The sequence below is a fragment of the Alternaria postmessia genome (assembly GCF_024291825.1).
Source record: "Alternaria postmessia strain BMP 2775 chromosome Unknown scaffold_60, whole genome shotgun sequence".
Classification (NCBI taxonomy): domain Eukaryota; kingdom Fungi; phylum Ascomycota; class Dothideomycetes; order Pleosporales; family Pleosporaceae; genus Alternaria; species Alternaria postmessia.
Window position 1 is genome coordinate 49,727 of NW_026260133.1, and position 23,231 is coordinate 72,957.

A 23,231-nucleotide genomic window follows, 5' to 3' on the forward strand; every position below is an offset into this window, starting at 1 on the left:
GCATTGCGGGACCGAAACATGTAGTGACCAGCTTAGCTTTGGTAGTAGTGTTGGCTTAGTCCTATAGGCCAGAGGTCACGCAGACAAGGAATACGAGGCTGGAGATACTACTAGATAAGCTAACACACTGCCTCGTAGGTTGGAAGTCAAACGTATGCTTATAGTGGACAATCTCAATGACATCCATCTAGGTGCTCTTTTGTAGATTACAATACTTGCAAAACACAACAGATCTCTGCTTAACCCAATGTCTCGCGATTTACATCAACTTTAATTGTCCCTCACACGCGCTACTTGTAGATTATTCACATGGCAGGGGTAGGCAAAAGCAGCGAGAAGTGCTCACGGGTTTATTGTGCCTTGTAAAGCACCTGCAAGCACACTACAATAGATATGAAAACGTATATTGTACCATCTCGGTACTTTACAAATTAGGAAAATCTATGCATACTTCATTTCAGAACACAGATATCCAACGTTGGTAGCTGACAGCTTTTCTTCAAATCTCTTGCCCAAGTCTTCACTCTTGTACCAAAAGCGTACCATGTCACGCATCAGTCAAACTACGCCTTATGCATAACCATGTATTTCTACCACTATTATACAAACGAAAATGCGAAATCAATCATTCCCAAGTCAACAACAACCCGAGGGTGGCAGAGAGAGACTGGAGCCGCTGTGGTCCAGGCTGGCTAATCTTTTCTAGGTTTTTGGAGGCATAAGCGCCTCTCGAAGAGTTCTGATATCTCCAAGCAGTAGTTCGTTGTTACGTGTTTCCGAGGTTTCCGAGTACATCGAGATAAGGACGGTTGCTGTTACCATCTCGACCCGATAGCCTTTTATTCCACCAGTAGAAAAAAAAAAAGGACGAAAAAAACCCTCCCTACTCCAGCGAATAATACTCCTCAATCTCACCCCCATGCTCCCCACTAACAAAATCCATAATATCATCCACCGTCCCGGGGAGATCCTCCGTATCAACCTCCTTCCCATTATCCCTAATCAACTGAACCATGTCCTCAAACGCCGTCCTCAGCGTCTCTTCCGACCAGATGTAATTGCGATCCTCGGTTGACATTTCTTCGGCGACACCTTCCCAGTCGATATCGCCTTCTTCCTCATCACGACGCTCTTGCAGTCTGGCAATGAGGTCGTAGAGGTCGCCCCATTGCATTTTGGACGAGTCCGACACGGTGGGTTTTGAGGAACCGGGGTTGATGGTTGGAGGAGGGCTGGATTGAGACTTTTCCTCGTCAAGGGGCGGGGTTTCGTCTTGCTTCTGGGGCGGCGTGGCATCGCCGTTCGCGTCGGGCTGATTGTCGTTCACGTCCGCTGCTGGGCTTCGGGGCGAGATGCTCGCTTGATCCACCTCTTCGCCGGAGTGCTCCTCATTCTCCTTTTGAGATGTAGCATCACTGTCTGCTTCTGACTGGTCGTCGTCCAAGTTTTCTGCAGAGCCGTTGTGCGTGACATCGAGTTGTTTCTCTTCCTCATCAAGCTCCTCGTCATCTTTCTGCGACACAGCGTCACCGCTGTCCGCTTCTGACTGCTCAGCGTCCACATCTTTTGCTGGACTGTCGGACGCAGCACGGGGCTGATCGTCTTCGTCCTCAATGGGATCCTCGTCTTCGTCAATATCCCGTGGTCCTTCGTGGCCATCGTCCAGTCGTTGATTTGGAACATTGTTGGGCCTGATGCTAGATGCGGATGTTGTGTTTTCCTCCACATCGTTACCATTGCCCCCTACTTGCTCGGACTGTTCTTCCTCTCGGAGCTCCAAATCTTCAACCGATTCCGTTGCCGCTTTTGGTTTCCGCCGTTTCTTCGGCTCCTCCGATTCCGTATTGCCATTCTTCCGTATTCGTCCACGTTTCTTGGATGGCGGCGACGAACGTGTCGCGTTTTGATCGACATTAATGTCCTCGTCATCAGGATCCTCGATTTCATCCCTGATCTTACTCTTCTTCGACTTTTGAGGCTTCTCACGCTCCATACCCTGACTCTTCCCGGACTTCCGACGTTTCTTCTTCGTTGGCGAGGCATTCGTTTCCCTGTTCGCTTGTTCGTCTTCGTCTGAATCATCAACGATATCATCTGGCTCAGTCGTACGGAAGTTCATCGACTTCTTCACGACCGAGCTCTCGCCCAGAGAAGGGCGACCACGTTCCTCCGATGGAGGCGCGTCGTGGACTTCATCGTCGTCCGACGTGTGAATAAACATCTGCGACTTGATAACATGATGACCTCTAGGTATCTGACCCTCGCCCTGCTGCGGTCGACCACGTTTCCTAGGCGTCGGGTCGGAAGCCGTAAGTCCAGAAAGAGCGGACTTGTTCTTTCTCGGCTTGTGCTCCACCTGAATGTGTGGTGGAGGGTTGCGTTTCTGCAGGTTCTTCCATTTCGCCACGACCTGTATCCGGCTTCGAGTGTTGTCCATCTCACGACTAACTTGTTGCCAATTGATGTGTTTAATCGTGTATTCATCCACGGGCGGCAGTCCTTGTTCAGCACGGTAGTCTTCATCTCTCTGGGCGACTGTCGTGATGGCGTGGATGAAGAGCTCTTCTTCTTCTGGCTCCCAGCGTGAAGACTTTAGCTTGTCGCCGTATTGCAGGTAGTCGCGCCATCGATTTTGACAGTCGTGCATTGATCGATCGCCCATACCTACTTCAATCACTTTCCACTTGTTTGGGTGTTGCGAATACAGATCTCTGAGTAGTTGGTCCTCTTCATCCGTCCATGCTCCACTCTTGAACATGTGGTATGTTTGCCGGATGTGTCTTCTCATTCTGTCAAAGGAACGTTTCGTGGTAATGTTTTTTATGTCATTCCAGAACTCGGCACTCTCCCGTGCATTGTCCATATCTTGTGGCGTCCAGTCGTTCTTTCCCGATACTTCGCCGTTGGTACGGTTGAGGGCGGGGTCTTGCTTACTCCATTGGATGATCCTTACGAGCTGAGGTATCTCCAATTCCTTCCTATCTTGATAATCCCGGACAGCTCTTCGGATCAGCTCTTCTTCATCCGCAGTGAAATCGCCCGTCGTCCGGAGATCTGGAGGATAGTTCACGGTATGATCCACGCCTGCTAGAGCCCTCTCCGCTGCGGTACCCGTTTGAACATTTTTTCTCTTGTAACTGAACTTGCCACTCTCGCGTCGCGGCGTAGCTTTCTTCGTGGTTGATTTTCTCTTCTTCTTTCTCTCCTTCTTCTCAAATTCGTCGCGACTGCTGGTGTCGGGTGGAGGGTCGCGGTAATCGTCTTCGTCGCTAGAAATAGGCTCCCGCATGATAGTGTCTTCGTCATCGTCGTCGCCCAACGGCTGCCCGGGTGTCCGTACAGCAGTAGCTGAGTTATGAGCCTCGTCGTTGGTCTTCCTTGCCTTCTTCAAACTGCTACGCGGCTTACGGGTAGAAGCCACCTTGGGTGTATTAAGTTGTCCAGCACCTCCAGGCTGTGCAGGGCTGTTCATGGCATCCGCAACTCCAGCATTTATAGCGTCTTTGTCCTGGGCGTCACCGTTCTCGCCGTGACCATTCGTGGGACGTGGATCATCGTCGGGAATCTCGTAGATGTTCTTCGACTTTGCGATCGGGGTTCGCGGCTTTTTGATTCGTTTCAGTTTGGTCTTCTCGGTGCTCCGTAATAAGTCGCCGTCTTCGTCGTTTCCGTCGTGAGGACCATCTTGGATGAGATCTCTTACTCTAGTCGCACTTTTCGCGCTACCAATCTTCCGCCGCTTGGGTGTGGGTGTTCCGTTTACAGGTTCAGTCGCAACTTTGCGCGAATGTCCACCTTCCAAATCTGGTGTATCCTTCGACTCCATGTGCGATCCCGATTCTGCATCGTCGCCTTGTGAAGGCCTGTGTTTAGACGGCGCGCGCGAAGGAGATAGTGCCTTTTCCAGGAGCATGCTTATGTCCCTATCGTGGTCAAAGTCGTCTTCCTGAATGTTGTCGCGGCTGAGTCGATCCCGTTTTGTGCGCTTGCTCGTCTTGTATGTGCGTTTGCTTTTCGTGGCGCTGGACGGGACGATGTTGCTGGACGGAATGACATGGTTGCCAGTGGGCGACGCGGCGGACGTGTGCAGAGACTGCGCAGGAACTTGCGAGTCTGGCACTTCGATGGCAGTCGAACGCATGAGGCCGTTGGTAGTGGAAAGTTCGGGTTCCGGTTGAGAGGCCGGGAAGGGAAACGGAGAGTCGTCTCTCTGGGCTAGCAAGTCCTGAGTCGCAGCCGGAGATAGCGCAATACTATTCTGACCAGACTTGTGCGCGCCTTTTCGCTTGCGCTTCTTCTGTTTGGACGACGAGGGGTCGTGGCTGCCGTTGACCTGAGAGAGGGTCATGTTTTCGCGATTGGTGCCATCGGCGGCGGCGCGCGTGTCTTCCTCGTCCATGAGCTGCTGCGACGCGGCTACATCATCCATGTTGGGGTCTACAACTCCAATGCGTTAGCCGTGTCCTCGTCCAAGAAAATGTACTTTGGTGGAGCCAAACAGTAGCATCAAAAGCGCGTCAGGCTCGTGTACTTACTAAAGTGGGCCTTGCGCTTGGTGGCGGGGGAAGCTACCATCGAGGTGTTTGCGACGCGACTGGGACTTGGAATAGGCTGCGAGGAGGTCATGCCCATCTTCTTCCTAAGGTCTGTGAAGAGCGCATATCCAGGGCTAGATTCGAGCATTGCTGGTGCCGTGGTTCCTCTTATACCACAAACCTTGGTGACAACTCGAGAAAGTGACATGTCGCGTTGCATGCACTTGTGGTCCCTGGCTAGTAAAAGTGGGGCCGCACCATCTCCGATCACCGGTTCATCCATACAGAGCAGCCCTTCTCCCCGCTCACTCTGCACATGGCTTATCTCGCATCACATCTCTTCAAGGTAGACTCGCGCCGGAGGCTTTTGGTATCGCATATGGTGCTCCGAAGATGACAGGTCGACGTCTTCTTTCGACACCATGCTGGAGTGAAAAGTAAAACGAACTGACTAGAATATACAGCAAAGCAAAAGGCTGGGCGATGACTGATATGATGACAATTTGGGGCTGTGATGCTCCTCGAAACTACGCTTTCTAACCCGAACCTTTCTATACGCATTAAATCTGTCCTTTATGCTCCCCACTCCTCCTGCAATCTCTCAATGACCTTCTTTACATACTCCACATCCGTCACACTCGGGATAGCCCTCATGCTCTCGCTCTTCGCGCTCGTCTTTTCCGTTTCATATACCAAAACGCCTTTGTTCTTCGTACTCGAGCCATGCCCGTACTTGCTCTCGAACCAATCGAGCAGCTTGATCGGAGGATTCTTCTTGGGATCTTGCTCCGAGTTGCGCAGCCTCTCCATCCACTCGTCTGTAGGCAGAGTTTCGAATTTGAAACCAGCAGCAGCAAGAGCAGGAAGCATGTCGCGCGTCCAGTGGAAGCGGATGGGGTTGAGAACGTGGTAGACGAGGTCAAGTGGGGGAACCTCGACGAAGCTAGGGCGTCTGGGGCGTCGGCGACTACGAGGAGTGTAGTCCGAACCTACGGGTGAATACACGGGTGAGGTAGGGTTATTTTCGAGCTCCTTGAATGGGTAAGGGTCGAAATCAGCACGTGGGTAGCCGTCGAAATCAGATTCCGTGTCTTCGCTAGGGACGTCGCAACAATCAAGAATGATGCGGGCGGCATGATCCACAGGCAGCCAGGACATTTCTTCGTCGAGAGCCGGAAGCGCTCCCAGTGTGACGGCGGTCTGAATCATCAGCGGTATGCCTTCGGTGGTATTCCACTGCCCGACTTTAGAGTCGCCGACGAGTTGGCCTACCCGTAGCACTCTGGCGTCGGCACCGGCCTGTCTCGCGGCGTTGAGAACGATGTGCTCGGCAACGTATTTCGAGCGCGCGTAGCCTGTTTTTTGGACGTGCGAGATATCCGTCACAGGGCCTTCTGGTACTGTTCCTGGTCGCGGTGTTGCAGCAGCGGAGGAAACAGATGAGCAAAAGAAGAAGCTAGCAGGCCATTCTCTGCGTCTGTCTCTCTGACAAAGATTTATGAGGTTTTGCACAGCGGCTATGTGCTCTTTTTCGAAGCTCTGCACAGAGATGTTGAAGTTTACCGCCCAGGCGCTGTGGATGACCAGGCCGACACTCCAGGAAAGCCTCTCAAATCTCTCTTTCCCTAGGCCAAAGTCTGGTTTACTGAGATCGGCTGGAAGGGCGACGATCTTCTCGAGCTGCTCTTGTGTGGGACTGAGGCCTCGCACAGATAAGCTTTCCAATGTTCGCTTTAGTGCAACGAAATCAGAGGACGCTCGAACAAGAGCATACACCTTGTCAATTTCGTCGCTCCCCACAAGTTGCGCGAGCAAGTGAGCACCCAGTCCTCCGGTAGCTCCGGTCAAAACAGCGTGACGTGTCCCGTAGTTTCGCCGCTTGGTAGGTATGACATCTGAGTACTTTGTGATCAGATCGTTCATAATCTGTTCATGGCCTTGTGTATCTTCCGTCTCGCCTGTACGCAGCCCATGCAGGTAGCGAGCAAGCGCAGCAATGTTTCCAGTCTCATACAGCAGGTTCTGTCCCACTTCGGCTTGCTTGCCTCCCAAATCAATTTCCTTCTTGATCAAGCTCCACATTCGCAGACACTGCAGACTATCGATACCGCAGGCGAAGAAGTCTGACTCGGAAGAGCCTGGTTCCACGCCAAGCTCTTCGCGAAACCGTCGAGACAGATACGCCTCGAGTTCCGGAAGCGGCAGTGCTACGGACCCGCTGGTGTCGTTCTCAAACTTCTCGTATGCGTCTTGGATCTGCTGCTTGAACTGCTCGTAAACCTGGGCGCGGATGAAAGTGCTCTTGTCTGTGGTCGCGTACTTTGTTCCAGACGGCAGCACGACGATAAGATCTCGCGGAATGCGAGAGAAGCTTTCTGCGCGAGAGTTCGCGTCCTCGACAGCAGGCCAGATGTGCTGCAGGAACTCCTCGTCGTTCATGTCGGCCGCTGCGTCGGCCTTGATGATCAAGATACCTGGAACTGTCTTGCCGTCTCCGAAAACGATGGCTTCTTGGACAAGCGCTTCTTGACGTATCCGGCCTTCGATTGGAATTGGAAGTACCTTCTCCCCGTTGACCAATGTCAAGCGGTCGTCCAGACGTGAGACGTACTTCCAGTGATTAGGCTTTGTAGGGTGTTTCGCAAAGAGATCTCGGGTGCGGAACGAGTTAGGCGGGTCGTCTGAGTTTATGGTGCTCTTCGACTTGAGACCATCGAGAGCGACGCACTCGAATATGTTTGGGGCGACCTCGTCCATCAAGAGATACTGTTGGACTTGGGGCAGTATGCGAAGGTAGTTCCAAGCATTGTCACCTGGTGGTCGGACAGATGTCATGACGCGTCCGGTTTCGGTCGCGCCATAGTTTGCGCAGACGTTGACGCCGTGCTTCACCAGCTTGTCACCCAAGTCGTCAGGACAAGCACTGCCTCCATACATGATCAGGTCAATGTCGGCTAGCGCTTTGAGTCCTTGATCTGAATCTGCGAGAAGTTTCAGAACATAGGGTACACAGAATAAGAGATCCGGCTTTACATGCTCAATCGTGGCTAGGAGGTTCTGCTTCGTGATTGGGTAGTTGTAGTTGACGTAGTACATGGGCTTTCCGGAGTAGATTGATCGGAAGGTTTCGTAAAAACCGAAGCTGTGGAATAGCGGCTGCGTCATCAAAGCTTTCCGATCGAGGTTCAGCGCGAACGTCGCGATGCAGCTTCTGTGAGTGAGATAGATGGGTTTTGGTAGGCCTGTCGATCCCGATGAATGAATGATGACAGCTCTCTTGGGGTTCTCGCGTTCTGGGTCGTATGTGCGATGGAACACTGGTGCATCCACCTTGTAGTAATCGTGGTGCTCGAGCGTCTCGAGCACAGTGATGCTCCTCTCATTGCGCACTTGTACCAAAGCATCGTGGAATTGGGCAGTTGTGAGTATAGTGTCGCATTCGGCTTGTTCAAGCAATGAACATATTGCTGGACTGGCGAGCCGCGGGGATAGAAGAAGGGCGGCATAGCCTAGCCTGTTCAAACCAAGGAGAGTGATGATGAACTGCAGAGAAGAAGGAGCGAGTATTGCGATGGTTGGTGCCTGAGCAAGTAACGAATCCTGTTCTCGCTGTCAGATGTGACTTCTTCGCCGGTTCAGTTCCCACCTACCGCTGGCTTCAGCCCTCTCCGTTGTAACGCGTCAACTGCCGCATCAACATAACTGTCAACCGCCCGTGCTGAATGGTCTTCGTAGTCGGTGAGACCTTCTCTCGGAAAGCAAAGTAGGGGAGAATCTCCGAGTTCTGATGCTCGTCGCTTGATCAGCTCGTCGATGGTATGGATTGCGTCATCGCTTCCAGCGAGACGAAGCGCCGGCGTAATCGCGTGCTCCTTCGTTTTTGTCAATAAGCCAGGCATTATGATATGTCTGATCAGCTGGTACTTACAAAAGCAAGCTCTTGTACCATGGTATCTATACTGTCTTGAGCCGCCGTGGTTCCGATGGTCCCGATATTTCCGATCGCACGTGATATCAGCATGTCGGATAAGAATTCCGCTGGGTTGATGCCAGATTACTCACCCACATCATCACGCGAGGAATTCTTTTCCGCAGGATTCAGCCTTCATGGATGGTTTCAGGTTGTCGGGTAGCGGGGTAAGTCGATCCGCTGCAAGTAGATAAATATCCCACCAACGACTGCTGACGACCGTGTCGGGACTACTTCGGGTGGCCGAAGTTCTCGATCTCTTATCGTCTCTATCTTGTGTGCTGAGTCCGTGTATGCTCGACCAGCGCACGAGCACGTTCTTTTGCACGCCGGATATGCGAACCCCATGGGGCACGGGGCTTCCCCCGCATCTCGGCATGCAGCGATCCCTGGATCAGCAACAAGTTGCTTTGCCAAGTTCGTGGAGTCTGGGGAAGAGAAGAACTACAAAGCTGGCTGTTGTCTGGGGGTAATGAGGCATCATCAGCTCTGGAGGTCGCAAAGCTCCATCTATTCACTATGGCGACTCCATCCAATGATATCAAGTCCAAGGTCTCGATCGAGCACATCGATACACTAGACAAACCGCAAAATGTCGTTGCTTTGGACAAATTCGGAGCAGCGACCGAGTATACCCCTGAAGAGAAATCTCTGGTCAGGAAGTTGGACACCCATATGATGGTAGGCTTATTCTTGGAGCAAATGGAAAGCTCGTTGCTAACAACTACAGCCAATGCTTTGGATCATGTACTTCATGAACTTCCTTGACCGTAACGCCATTGTCAACGGAAAGATCAACAACATGCACAAGGACCTCAATCTGCAGGGGACAGAATACAACACATGCGTGAGCATCTTCTTCGTCGGGTAAGAAGTTCGTCTGCCTCACTCAGATCCTGTTTGACTCTTGCACAGTTATCTCGTAGGGCAGGTACCCTCAAACATGCTCCTGACTCGTGTCAAACCCTCCCACTACATGGCTGGTTGGACGATGGCATGGGCAATCGTATCGACACTCATGGTTCTCGTGAAAGACTACCATGGCATGTTGGCATGCAGGTATGATTAGCTTTATTACATTCGCAAGTCACGTACTCATATCGATAGACTTGTACTTGGGATGACGGAGGCACCGTTCTATCCAGGAGCACTGTACATGATCAGCTCTTTTTACACACGTAAGGAGACCGCAACAAGGATGTCGGTGTTCTATACTGGCAACTTGCTTGCGAGTTCCTTCTCTGGTCTTATCGCAGCTGGAATATTCGCCGGACTGGACGGGAAAAAGGGCCTTGAGGGGTGGCGATGGCTGTTCCTTATTCAGGGGGTCTTCACAGGTAGGTTCAAACTGGGTCCGCCTGTTATTACCATAGCTAATCCAGCCTCCAGTTCTCATCGCGGCGATGGCATTCTTCCTCCTACCTAACGCACCCCTTCAAACCCGGTGGCTCACCCCAGCCCAGCGACAACTAGCACACAGCCGCATCGAACAAGATACGACCCAGAAGCGAGACAAGGTCAACGTCTGGAAAGGTCTCCGAGAGGCAGCAGTCGACTACCGCACCTGGATCTTTGCACTCATGCAAAACCTTCACTTATCAGGTAAATTGTGCCTATACGAAATGCATGTGAGACATACACTGACTTCGTGTTTTAGCGAATGGCTTCAAAAACTTCCTACCAACAGTCGTGCAGACGTTAGGTTTCAACCGAACAATCACCCTCGTATTGACCTGCCCTCCGTATCTCATCTCAGCCTTCGTGTCTGTAGCAGTATCCTGGTCATCTGGTCGCTTCAACGAGCGCACCTGGCACATCACGCTCTCCAAAGCCGTTGCGATTGTGGGCTTCATCGTGGGGACTGCCACCTTGAACATTGGCGCGCGGTATTTCGCCATGGTGCTATTCGTAGGAGCGACCTATGGTGTCAACAACATCGTGCTGGCTTGGACCGCCGGTGTGCTCGGCCAGACGGACGAGAAGAAATCAGTCGCATTGGCTATCGTCAATACGTTGGGCAACCTCTCCTTCGTTTACACGCCGTATCTGTGGCCCGACAGCGATGCGCCGCGCTTTGGCAAGGCCATGTATGCGAGCGTGGGCTTCTCGGCGGGTGTGGTACTGTGTGCGTGGGTGATGAGACTTGTGTTAATGAGAGACAACAAGAAGATCCGTGCATCGGACAACGAGGCTATCAACTTCTATGTGTACTAGCGAAGCGAAGGAGGCCACCAGGAGATCTCTTATCATTGGCTTTTGCCTTTCATGGGATGGCAGAATGAGAGGAAATGGAAGTTGCAAAGCGTCAGGAAGCTCAAGGGAAAGTAAAAAGGAGTGATAGCCTACAATGTAACACAAATTGCTGATGTCGCGCACCAGTACGAGAGTTTGTTATCGCGTTGATGGTACATGTTGACAGCCCTTCCTCTCGAAGTCTGGTGCCTGCCATCGCTGGAGCGCTGGGGGTTGCTTTTGCATTTTGCGCACCAGACTTCTGTCAGTCATTCATACCCTCACCAGTCATTCGCGCCAGTTGCTCTGTAGACCTTGCTATGGAAATTGTAACAGGGCGTTGTGCTTGTATAAGGAAAGCTGTGCTCGAAGCAGACTTTGGTCGAAGTCGTGAGCCGGCGAATGGGTTACAGTTTGATGTTCTTGCCCCCCTGGCAACCCCCACACACCACTCGGATGCGCCAGCAGCAGCGATTTTCGCCGTGGAGCGTCAGCACATTAGAGGTTCACTTGTGAACATTTTCTCAATATTTCTTCCTCAATCGACTGGCAAGCCAGTCGCATCAATGAAAAAAAAGTAGCCTGTCAGATTGCCGTCAACGTCCTGCCTTCCAGCGCAACACGAAGTCACAAACCAGTCAGCTGAAGATCATCGCCACGCGCGCCGAAGCACCCGTATAAAGCCTCACTCCGGGACATCGAGGCTGATAGTCATCAACCAGGATGGAGATTCTGTGGCTACTTAGAGTAACTCAGAAGAGGATGCATACTATTAGAAATGATTCTATGAAGTATGATCGACATGATGAGCAGAAAGGAGGACGAGGGACGATGGGTTTATATACCCAAGCAGAGGCTGTGCACGGGACAGGAATGCACGGATGTGCGAGCGAGTGAAAGTTTTTCGGGGGCAGGGAAGATCCACTGCATTGCCGATACTCGCCGTGGCGGCCCATCGTGGTGGCTGGAAAAAGAATTTGTTCGTGACTGTTCAGTCTATGACCATAGCTTTTCGCTGTTCGCAGACGTGATACGTTAATCTAGCAATGCATCCACTCTGCCTGGTTTTTGCGTTGATATCACGAAATTTGGTCCAGTGCGAGGACGTCAGTAAGTTCAAAACTCGGCCACCGTGAGCCGCATCGGCCTGCCTCTAGCCTATCACAGCCTCGCAACACGTTGCCGACAGAATTACAGCATCCGCTCAACGATTCCAGTTCGCCGTGTATTCAATGGTCGCCAGCAACGTTCGAATGCCCCTGATCGAAAGGACGCTTTGGACCTCTTGAGAGATGTCGAAGTCTGATTGTTAAATTGACATTGCGAGTGCTCCGCCGGACTGACTTCGGGAGTGACTATCGATTGAATCAAGATTTGGACCTCACATCTTCTCACAACCTATCACAGCCTGCGCAAAGGTCGCTGGAGAGATATTGCCTTGGCTGTCAGACCACGCAGCGATGAGGACTTTGGCGTATCCTTCGTGACTTGGAATACGCAGACCGAAATACGCATGCTAACCGACTGTTCACCCGAAACTTGCCCGTATTGGGCCGTGTAGTCCAATGAATGTACGAACGGGTAACATGTTATGCGGGGCATCATACTTTGCGGGGTAACGTCCTGTACAGAACATGTCCTAAGCTTCTAACAACGTTAAGCTTCCTGTTAAACTCCCCGATCATGCATACCGAAGCATGTTCGGATCGGTCGCATATGTACCGAGCTCACTACCTAGCCAGTACCGGAGTCAAATCGACAGCCTTTTCCCCACATTCCGCTACTTGGCCTTGCATCCGAGGCTCGAACATGGAGTGGCAGTTGTCGTAGTGTTGTAATGCATCGCAGGTACAGATGACCGCCGGCTATAATCATGGCTGTCCAGTCGGATCGTAGAATAAAGGGCTGTAAGATCGCCTCAAATGGTATCTAGGTAGCAGCGATGATCATCCTTCAGCGTCTTGCATTTTTTACAGTCTTCACCAACCCATTGGCTACTGCGTAAGCTACCGTAGACACCTTTCAAAGACGATTTACTCACCATGATAGCTTTGTCAACTATGGCTCGATTATACCCAAATCAATCCTACAGCAATCCACGCCCTCATCATCTGGCTTGAGGCCGTGGGCAAATACGAGCCTGACACTATCGTCCTCAAACCCTCTTGTTACACTCGACTACGGTACCGAAGTAGCCGGGTTTCCCTTCTTCCACGTTTCTGCAATTTCCGGAACAGTACAGATCGAAGTAAAGTACAGCGAAGAATATCGTGGAGTTGAAGAACCATTTTCAGATGGACCTTGGACATTCTCGAACGGACTATCGAACACTTTCCGTGTCGAAACTTTCAATGTCACGGAGACAGGATACATTGAGAGCTTCTTCGTCCAGGGAGGACAGCGATGGCAGACCGCACGATTAATCACAAACGGCTCTGTCACTATCGATCATCTAGGATTCCGCGCAACGAGCTCAAACCTAGACGTTGATTTGCTGCCAGGGCATTTGAAGACATCGGATGACACTTACAATCGCGTCTTCGACCTCGGAGGTCGTGTCGCACAAGTGGCATGCGTAGATGCCGGTAACGCACCGTCTACATGGGAAATCACAAAAGACGGAGCTCTCGTTCGAGGCCAAACAAGCGCACAGTCATCGCTGGGTGTTGAAGCAGCCAACTACACACTCGAGTTCGATGTGAAGATCGCTCGCGGCGGCGCCGGCTGGCGAGTAGCAAGTGCGCTGCAGCCGCTTGGGCCGTACTTTGTGCTTACATCCGAATATCCTCAGCAGAACACTTTCGCAAACACAAACCGGACTCTCCTACCACCAAACATCTTGGCGTTTAACACTGAGTGGAGCTTGGTGAACCAGAGCACGTTACCTGTGCCGGAAAACCAGTACTTCACTATCAACACAACCATCGAGGAAAACACGTGGTATCGCGTGAGCACATCAATTGAGAAAGCGGGTTATCGGATAGGCCTGAACGGGACGGAGACTGCCTTCGTACCTTTACCGCCACCGGCAGCCCCAGGAAACTTTGGCACTCCGTCTCGATACGAAGGCACATGGGGTTTCGGAGGTATGCAGGATCAAATCACGTACTACAAAGATGTGATTGTCACCGCCAGAAATGGTACGATCATTTACTCTAATCCTCTTACCAGCGAAGATTGCTTGGCCGAGTATCAGGTTGCGCCTCTCGACCACTCGGTCTGCCTTGACGGTGCCAAGCGTGATCGCCTAGTCTGGACAGGAGACTTCTATCACACTGTGCGTGTCGTCTCAACTTCGTCTGCTCGATTTGACTACCTCTTAGGCACCATCGAATACGCGCTAAACTACCAGCTGGATGAAGGCCCGTATGCTGGCTTTACCCCAATCTCCGCCAACCTCGGATCCCGACCCCAGTACAAAGAGGCAAATATTGGAAACTACGCTGGGCTAGTAGACTACCAAGACTTATTCTTGGCGGGAATAGGCCATTACTACCGTTACACGGGAGACTTGGATGGCCTGAAGCCTTACTGGAGTCAGATCAAAAGACTTGCCACCGCGAGATTGGCTTTCATCGATCCCACATCTGGTCTTATCGGAGGTTCCCCAGAGATACCATCGCCCTTCAGCTTTCTTGGACCAGCCAACGGGACTGCAACGACTGGTCTCTTCGCTTATATGCTTAACGAGATTGCGCCACTTGCTCTTGCGATCGGAGACGAAGAAGCTTCAACATCTTACTCACAAACGGCAAGCAAACTGCGCGAGGCTCTTAATCGTGAGCTATGGAACGACCAGCTTGGAACATACTCACTCTCTACCACCGATCGGGGAAACTTTTCCTTGACTGGCATCGCCTGGGCAATTATATCTGGGACGGCGAATGTGACGCAAGCAGCGTCCTCTATTGCCAAGCTTGAGGAGCTTCGCTTCGCGGTAGGTTACAAGACCGTCTCAAGTGACTTGGAGACGGATGACTATCAGCTTGCCCCTAATCCATCAGGTTTCTTATTGGAAGCTCTCTTCAAGGCACGTCGTGATCTTGGAGTGGACAGTACGTCTGCTATCACGCACCTACTCGACAACCTGTGGGGCAGCATGGTGAAGAATAACGAATACTACTCCGGAGCGAGCTGGGAATATGTAAAGCCCGACGGTTCGCCTGGTATCGATCTTTTCACTAGCTTAGCACATCCATGGGGTGCAGCTCCGACCTACGTACTGCCGGAATACCTTCTTGGTGTTGTACCGAGTTCTCCGGGGTACGAAATGGTTGTCATCACTCCTATGGTTGGGTTCCTGAACCAGTCTGAAGTTAGCGGGAGGGTACCGACACCTAATGGACCGATCAATGTGGCATGGACGTTGGATGGTACGAAAGTCGTTATGACCGTCGATATACCCAGCGGTACGACAGCTACGTTGCAACTACCAGCTGGAGCAGCTGTTGTCGGTGAAGACTTGCACGACGGACAACTCGAGCTCTCATGTGGAGTGAAGGAACTGACCATGGAAATTCAGGTATGAAGAGAGTAACTCGAGAACATTGGAACTCAAGCATGTCACAGCGTTCATGATATGGAGAAGGAACCTGAACTCGTCTGAAACCCTACCAAAATCGTATCCAGAGGAAGTAAAGTAGTCTCATGTACAATGATAGTGTTGTGGACTATCTCTGCCCATTCTATGCTGATTCCTCGTCTACCACAAGCTTTGGCCCCACACTCCTCCTTACGAATACTCCGCACCTCTTGTGTACATGAACACTTACCTCCCGACCCCGCTTCCTGAAACCCTTGATGAGCCACTTGCCAAACTCGTACAAGCAGGTCATGGTCTGCCCCTCCCCTTCCCTTGGGTAGACCCCCTCGAGATACACGTTATTAACGCTGTTGTGTTCAAGCATCGGCTCGAAATGGAAGAAGTCCAGGAAGTCTTCCAGATCTCGCGGTTGTGGGGCCCACGGAGTTTTGATAAGCTGGCGGAAGTTGAACACCATCGCGATAGTGTCTAGGTTTGTGCACTTCAGCATGAGTGTGACGTCGGGATTCTTTTCGTCGACGACACGCCCGATTCGATGTTCGTTATACTTGGACTCGTGTGGGAAACAGATACACTTGATAGCTGCAAAAGCTTCGGTGGTAGCCACGCCGTCGACCATGACAGTGGGGAAAGTGGAGAGGAAGTCTGTGAACCAACGGACGATCTTGAAAGGCTTGTGTTCCTCGTACTTGAAGTCGAACCATTTCGTTGTCGAGAGCATGCATATGGTGACTTCTCCCAGTACCTGCTTGTTCGTGAAGGCGAGATCAGGAAGCCAGGGCGCATACTTCGCCGTGGGTAGCTCGTTGCCTGAATGTCGGTCACAAATGATGAGTTCGTTGGGCCAGCGCCAAGTGCAACATGGATTGTTGAACCGGCGACGTGCAGATGTTTCGCTAGCTCCTGGCAGCTGTGCGCAGCCTTCAACAGATGAGTATACACATTCAGGCGTAGCTCGGGTGGCAGATCGAGGAATTTATGGAATTTTAGCTCATAAACCCAGGCCGTAGCGGAGGTAGCAGCTTCGGCAATGGCAATGAACTCGATCGTTGTCGCATCGTATAGAGGGTACTCTTTCTGGGTATCGAGATAGCCAATCGCAACCTTGCAAAGGTTGCGGAAAGGAAGGAAGTCTAGTGGAAACGACCCTTCGTAGTCATAGTCGTCGTAGTCAGAGCCATAGTCACCCCAGGTGCAGTTGTAGTCATCCCAGGTGCCGTTCAAGTCATTCCAGGTGCCGCCGAAGTCGTAGTCAGAGTCAGATTCGTCTGAGGACCACATGATAGCTGATATGCATATCAGAAAGAGCTTAGAAGGGAACGTCGTTGAATGCTTACCAGTTCTGCAATATCGTGATATTTTTTCCTGGATGAAAATAGGAGTGAGGGTTACAGTGGTGTGCGGAAAGGATTCAACTCAGCCAAGAGCTGGTAAATATACAACCATGGGCTGGTTTAGTATTTAGGCAGACACCAGAAAATTGGCCCGTAGTCTGAGTCCGAACGATGCTGAATTCACTTCAGCAGCCTGTGACCTGTTTCGCTGCGAGCATTTGTGCTTTGCGCATGAGCTGTGTGTACGTCAGCCAAGCTAGCTCGCTACCACTGACTACGCGTGGAGCTGATTGAACCATTTTCTCTTTCTCCTATTGCCTGGTCGCCCAGTCGATGGAACATCTGATAAGGGAAGCCTTGCGCTTGACGTTAAGAATCTCTATTCTGGTGCTACAGGGCTGTTGAGCACCGTGAATTGCAATGTGTAGAAAAGACAAAGGTATATAGTCCTTCTATCAATCTTGTAATTCGAAGACTGCTGGTAGTCATTCCCTGAGATGGATACAGCTTCACTAGTAATAAATTGCGATGCTAATTGCGAGTTTGTAGCCTCGTTTTCCTGGTCGGTTGAGCGATCGCGAAGCGAAACTGATGATTGCAGAGTGTGAGCGAATTACGTAACATACGTCATACTATTCACTATGTTGTGATTGCGCAGATGAAATATCAAAACCCCTCTCCGGGTTACCTTTGGAGGTGTGGCGTCGTGGGAATGCTTGTTACCTTTGGAGGTGATGATGTCCGAGACGAACCTTTGGAGGCAGGCGCAGGCGAAGCGCTCCGCGCTAAACCTCCGAGGTCGCACCTGGCCAATCACGAGGAACATCCTATCGGAGACCACCAAGACTCGAGATCTATATATAAGGATCTCTGTTTCTTCCATTCGTGCGATAAAGAGTACATAAAACAGTTTCTGCTGTTCTAGATACGTTTGCGCCTCGAAGCCTTGTAAGACGAAATTATGGCGTCCACACCCCATCCGCTTGACCCGCTTACGCCGGAAGAGATAACAAAGGTTGATCATCAATACACATCCTCCCTGATCTTATGCTGATGTGGAAAAAGGTAGCCAATGCAGCTCAATCATCGTTCGAAGGTCAGGCTTTGAACTTTAGGGTCATCACTTTGAGAGAACCACCAAAAGACGAGCTCGTCACATACCTCGAAGCAGAGCATCGGCGTGATCAAGCACTACCGAAGATCAGTCGTTGCGCTCGCGTGGAGATCCTCGTGAGGAGTAAGAATGGCGCAAATGACCTATTCGAACTCATCGTTGCCATCGACAGTAATAATGTCATCGGGAAACAGCATCTTGAAGGCAAGCACTCGTACATTGACGCAGCGTATATGAAAGAGGTTGAAGAGGCGTGCTTGCGCGACCCGAAAGTCCAGGCAGAAATTGAAACCCTCAACATACCAGAAGGAGCATCTGTGATTGTCGAACCCTGGGCTTATGCTACTGACGGTTCAAATGATATGTCTCGTCGCATCTCGATGGTATTGCCTTGAACTTCCAATGTCAGATTTCCAAGATGCTGACTCAAATTGCAGTGCTGGTTTTATCTTCGACTCACAGCCCACACAGACGCAAACTACTACGCCTATCCACTTGACGTCTGCGCCGAAGTTTCTGAAGACCTGGAAGTCACCAAAATCTACCGTCTACCTACTTCAGGCAATGAACAAATTCACCACGAGATACGCTCTTTCAACCGAGGGAAGATTCACGCCACAGATGCGAGCGAGTATCATCCCGATCTGCGATCCAGTCCTCGTACGACTACAAAACCATACCAAGTTGTCCAGCCAGAAGGCCCATCATTCCAGATCAATGGCCATAGGGTTAACTGGGAGAAGTGGACGTTTAGAGTGGGTTTCAACTATCGTGAAGGTCTGACTTTGCACGACATCCGATACGACGGGCGAAGCCTATTTTACCGCCTATCTTTGGCAGAGATGTTCGTACCCTACGGTGATCCACGAGCTCCGTTTCCAAGGAAAGGAGCATTTGACCTGGGAAACGATGGCGCAGGTATCAATGCGAACAATCTGCGACTGGGCTGTGATTGCCTTGGTAGGTCTTGTTGCATCATGGAGAGCTTCGGTAGTACTGACAACGAAGCAGGCACTATCAAATACTTTGATGGTTGGCACAATACGTCCTCCGGCCTCCCACTAAAACTGCCAAATGTAGTCTGCCTGCATGAACAGGATGACGGGATACTTTGGAAGCATACAAATTTCCGTACAGGGCATGCCGTGGTGACACGCTCGCGCATTCTTGTATTGCAAACGATCATCACTGTAAGCAACTACGAATACATCTTCGCCTTCCATTTCGGTCAAGATGCGTCGATCAACTACGAAGTTCGGGCAACCGGTATCCTCTCTACCGCACCCATCGCTCTCGGTGAGCCCAAACCGCCCTTTGGTACCATTGTAGCACCCGGCGTGCTTGCACCATACCATCAACACCTTTTCTGCTTGCGAATCGACCCTGCTATTGACGGTCACAAGAATTCAGTCGTAATCGAAGAGTCACACGCGATGCCTGTTAATGATCCAGATGTACACAACCCTTTCGGCGTCGGGTATGAGACTCGCACCAATTACATCGAGCACGAAGGTGGATTCGATCTCGATCTTACCAAGAATCGCGTGTTCAAGATCGTCAACGAAGCAGAGACCAACGCCATGACACAGACGCCAGTAGGCTTCAAGCTGCTTCCCTCGTACAGCCAGATGCTTCTCGCGCATCCATCATCCTTCCACGCTCGGCGATCTGAGTACGGCAAGCATGCAGTATGGGTGACAAAGTACCGCGAAGATGAGATGTTCCCTTCAGGCAAATACACAATGCAGTCGATGGGTGGTGATGGCATTGCGAGTGCGATTGAAAAGAGAGCTGGAGACAAGAAGCAAGCGAGTGTTAGGAACGAGGATGTCGTGGTCTGGCATACTTTTGGGTCAACACATAATCCCAGGATCGAGGACTGGCCAGTCATGCCATGTGAGAAGATGGTGGTTGGACTGAAGCCGGTCAACTTCTTTGACAAGAACCCTGGACTGGATGTTGCGCCGAGCACTCAAGAGGTGAACAAGAGTGTGCTATACGATGGCGATGCGGCGAATGCGCAAGATTGTTGTACGAAATCTGCTATATAGCCAAGGGATATTAGCACTACTTTGAAGTGCTGTTGGTCTAATGCGGCTCTTATTCGAGCGGCCTAGAAGTTACCCAACTTAACGCCTATGCTAGATGCAAGCGCACAGTCTGTAAACGCACTTTGCTGATAGCGTATCAACAATCCTATACTCAGTTGGTATTTCAATGCATTCAACTCTGCGTATTCCACCACCCAACATCTACGCTCGATTCCGATAACTGCAGAAGAGTTTCATAGCTGAAGGTACACAAGCTACCATTTGGACGTAGTAAATCTGTGAAGTTTGCGCATGACACACCAACGGCTACCAAAGACTCGCGGCATCCCTCTCCCACTCTACCTCATCCTCATCCTTCCAATACTCAGTACCACTCTTCTTGAACCCCATCTTCTCCAACACTCTTCCGCTTCTCGCATTTTCTTTTTCTGTCTCAGCAATGAATCTTTTCACGCCTCTTTCAGTGGCTGCCCATTGCATGACTGCTTCCGCAGCTTCGCGAGCTACGCCTTGGCCCCAGCAGGATGGTGCAACACCGTAACGCAGTTCAACCATCTCTTCCCATGGCGGTAGCGGAGCATCCGAGGCATTGCGTGGAGGAAGAGAGGTTGTAGTAGCGTCACGGACACCCGCGTAACCCAGCCACTCAATATCGTCAAGCGTCTGACAGACACCGTCAATGTCATTTTCATCAATGACCACTACTGTATTGGTCGCATCCACCAGTTTCCGGCCTGTTGTATCCTTTATTTGTAACTTTGATCGTCGGCCTACTGCGAAATCGCCAATCGCTCTCTTGTCCCAGGATCGAGCAATGTCTCGCGTGGCAATCACTTCCTGCATCTGTTCTTGGGTTCGCGTCTGAACAGGGAAAGCATTGCCGAACCCCATGCTGCAGAAAGCGGCATTGGCGTGGAGGTCAGCGTACAGATTGACATAAGATGGTATTGAGATGGCTAATGGCGTCGGTATAAGAATGAGACGAGATGTGAGAAGGGCGAATCGCCGAGAAGGTCTTAGGGTGTCTTGGGTGCTCATGCTGAAGTCTTAGGGGATCCGAATTCTAAGTATCAGGTTTGCGCAAGTATCAATACACTGAAGAGGATCATGAACACGATGACTTGAAAGGTCTTCGGTGGATTGAGACCACCGCTAAGCACAACAAAGCCTAGCGCTGATATGACTCAGAATGATTGGTTGAAGTGAACGATACCTTGGTGACTTAGGCTGCCTTCTTTACCTTCATCGGATCGATATCGAATGGTGAGAACTCTTTGCCTCTCATACTATCCCAGCTTTGATACAATGCTTCGCACCTCCGCCACGTGTTTTCCACCAGTTTCTCATGCTGTCCTACGGTCCTCTCTACCCAGCCATCCCTCTCATCCGCCACCATCACGATTTCGTCTCCATCACCAGTGTACTTGTATTCCTTCCACGGTGTACTTCCGTTTGCGAAACTGATCCAATTTTGCGCATGTTGCGTGGAGATCTCCTTCAGTCTTTGGGTGGGGTAGCGGAATTGGTACGTCTTGAACATGAAGTAGACATCGACCCAATGATGCGCTTGTTGCCAAAAGGGACTAATAGGAAAAGGGTTACGGACGTCGAAAAGGTAACGGTAAACTTTCTTGTTCGTATGCTGGGTAAGGTATTGTGCTAGTTGGTGAGTAGGCGCTACGAGAATTAGTGACGCATGCTCCACGTTACCGATCTATAACTCACCATCGAAAACAACATCGCCCATCCAGCGTGCACCCGCTGTTAGGAACAAGTTCTGGTCGGTATTTGGAGCGACACCATAAACCTTACCGACTAGCTCCGCGCTTTGCTCGCCTAACTGAGTTGCAATGCCACTGAGGAATGCGTCCGGGCTGACGGGAACTATTTGCTGCATGAGGGTGATGCCCTGGATGATAAGTAAGCCTCTGATGCCGAGCGCGTCTGGATGCATCATTCCCTTACCTCAGAACCTGTAGTTCCCAGAATAATTTCATTGACCCAGTCGCACTTGCTGAGCAACTCAGGAATGCGATCCCAGGTTACCGATCCAGCAGCATCGCCAAACCATTCTGAATCTTGGACGATCAGCCACATGCCGCCATCCGCACGATACTCAGAAGTTGCGTCAACGATCTTTTGCACATCCACCTTGCGTAGTAGATCCAGACTGGCCTCTCCGTCTTCTTCAATTCCCATTCTTTTCAAGAAGTCCTTGTAAGTCTTGCTTGCGTTCTCCAGCGATAACGGTGCTGTTGTTGGTCCAAGAACACCAGAACACAGGATGGCTCTCTGGAAGAGTGGACCAGACGATGGAGGCGCAGACAGCATGTGGCTACATATTGACATGGAGCCAGCAGACTCTCCAAACACGGTAACTCTCTTGCTGTCTCCTCCAAATCCTGCGACAAACTTCTGGATCCAAAGAAGCGCGTTTCGCTGGTCATTCAAAGCGAGATTCGCGTTGCCAGATTCCGGAGTGTGCAGATAACCGAGCGCTCCCACCCGGTACTGTATGCTTGCTGAGATAACAGGCTGATCATCAAGAATCGATTGCTCAACCATTAGGGCTGTGCTGTGCTGCTCATCGATCTTTCCGAGCACGAAGCCACCGCCATGTATGTACACTAGCACGGGAAGCTTGGACGAAGGCGGCTGATCTTTGAGGCACGAGAGCGGTATGTTAAGCTGGAGGATGGCACATTGAAATTCGTCGGATGCGGCTGGAAAGCTTTCGCCCGGGAAATTTCCACCTCCCACTACGTTTTCACTGAATACTTGCGGACATACGTAACTGTGATTGTCAGAGTTGACCAACGACGATCGGTTATGAAGCCGACCTGGATATGAAGATAGGCTATTACCCATGTTTTGTGAAGTCGTCTTTGCCCGCAAGCGTTTCAGCGAGAACAGACTGCTTGAATCGAGCCGGTATAGTAGCATATGGCACTGCGCGGAATTGGACCACGTTGCTTGGTGTAATGACTCCAGTCATGGGACCTAGGTCGGCATGATGGAATGTAAATGTGCTTGGGTCCTTAGATTCGGTGGCCATCTCGTTATGTTGGCTTCAAACTCCAGAGGTAGTAAGGATATATAAGTTGCAGGTGATGACCATGAGCATCGTGGGGAAGAACGTTCACTATGCCTGGACAACGTTGTATAAGTACCGGGAGTGGAGTTCAGGCCCGGCGGACCGGTCAGACGCGCAGCAACGGATGCCTGCTGCCCTTGAGCCCTTTCATACTTCCTCAAGCGGCAAACTACATAGCGTAATCGAAACTGATGCCTACACACAGCCGATATGGTGGTAGCAAGCAAACCGTAAGACCAACCAGAGCACAACCAGGGAACGTGCACCTAAGTAAGCTCCAGCCCTTCGGAGCTAGAATGGTTGCCGAGCGACACATTGGGTGGAGTAGCGGGGTTGACCATCGGGGCACTTTCTTATG

General features: G+C 51.1%; 7 protein-coding genes across 7 annotated transcripts; 3 read left to right on the plus strand and 4 right to left on the minus strand.

Annotated features, from left to right (window-relative positions):
* Positions 1–883: 883 nt before the first annotated feature.
* Positions 884–4,683, minus strand: J4E82_008017 (uncharacterized protein; the record flags this gene model as incomplete). The annotated part of the gene is made up of 2 exons (XM_051734256.1): positions 884–4,437; positions 4,536–4,683. The coding sequence occupies 2 exons, from the start codon at positions 4,681–4,683 to the stop codon at positions 884–886; spliced, it is 3,702 nt and encodes a 1,233-aa protein (XP_051585963.1).
* Positions 4,684–9,024: 4,341 nt separating this feature from the next.
* J4E82_008018 (uncharacterized protein) lies at positions 9,025–10,719 on the plus strand (the record flags this gene model as incomplete). The annotated part of the gene is made up of 6 exons (XM_051734257.1): positions 9,025–9,186; positions 9,236–9,372; positions 9,421–9,564; positions 9,613–9,842; positions 9,895–10,107; positions 10,163–10,719. 6 exons carry the CDS (start codon positions 9,025–9,027, stop codon positions 10,717–10,719), a joined length of 1,443 nt encoding a protein of 480 aa, XP_051585964.1.
* Positions 10,720–12,679: 1,960 nt separating this feature from the next.
* J4E82_008019 (uncharacterized protein) lies at positions 12,680–15,265 on the plus strand (the record flags this gene model as incomplete). Its single annotated transcript, XM_051734258.1, has 2 exons — positions 12,680–12,738; positions 12,787–15,265. The coding sequence occupies 2 exons, from the start codon at positions 12,680–12,682 to the stop codon at positions 15,263–15,265; spliced, it is 2,538 nt and encodes an 845-aa protein (XP_051585965.1).
* Positions 15,266–15,422: 157 nt separating this feature from the next.
* On the minus strand, positions 15,423–16,561 carry J4E82_008020 (uncharacterized protein; the record flags this gene model as incomplete). The annotated part of the gene is made up of 2 exons (XM_051734259.1): positions 15,423–16,090; positions 16,156–16,561. The coding sequence occupies 2 exons, from the start codon at positions 16,559–16,561 to the stop codon at positions 15,423–15,425; spliced, it is 1,074 nt and encodes a 357-aa protein (XP_051585966.1).
* Positions 16,562–17,575: 1,014 nt separating this feature from the next.
* Positions 17,576–19,779, plus strand: J4E82_008021 (uncharacterized protein; the record flags this gene model as incomplete). The annotated part of the gene is made up of 4 exons (XM_051734260.1): positions 17,576–17,629; positions 17,680–18,111; positions 18,166–18,688; positions 18,740–19,779. 4 exons carry the CDS (start codon positions 17,576–17,578, stop codon positions 19,777–19,779), a joined length of 2,049 nt encoding a protein of 682 aa, XP_051585967.1.
* A 306-nt stretch (positions 19,780–20,085) lies between these two features.
* J4E82_008022 (uncharacterized protein) lies at positions 20,086–20,817 on the minus strand (the record flags this gene model as incomplete). The annotated part of the gene is made up of 1 exon (XM_051734261.1): positions 20,086–20,817. The coding sequence occupies one exon, from the start codon at positions 20,815–20,817 to the stop codon at positions 20,086–20,088; it is 732 nt and encodes a 243-aa protein (XP_051585968.1).
* A 184-nt stretch (positions 20,818–21,001) lies between these two features.
* Positions 21,002–22,834, minus strand: J4E82_008023 (uncharacterized protein; the record flags this gene model as incomplete). The annotated part of the gene is made up of 4 exons (XM_051734262.1): positions 21,002–21,456; positions 21,505–21,688; positions 21,745–22,573; positions 22,644–22,834. 4 exons carry the CDS (start codon positions 22,832–22,834, stop codon positions 21,002–21,004), a joined length of 1,659 nt encoding a protein of 552 aa, XP_051585969.1.
* Positions 22,835–23,231: the final 397 nt, after the last annotated feature.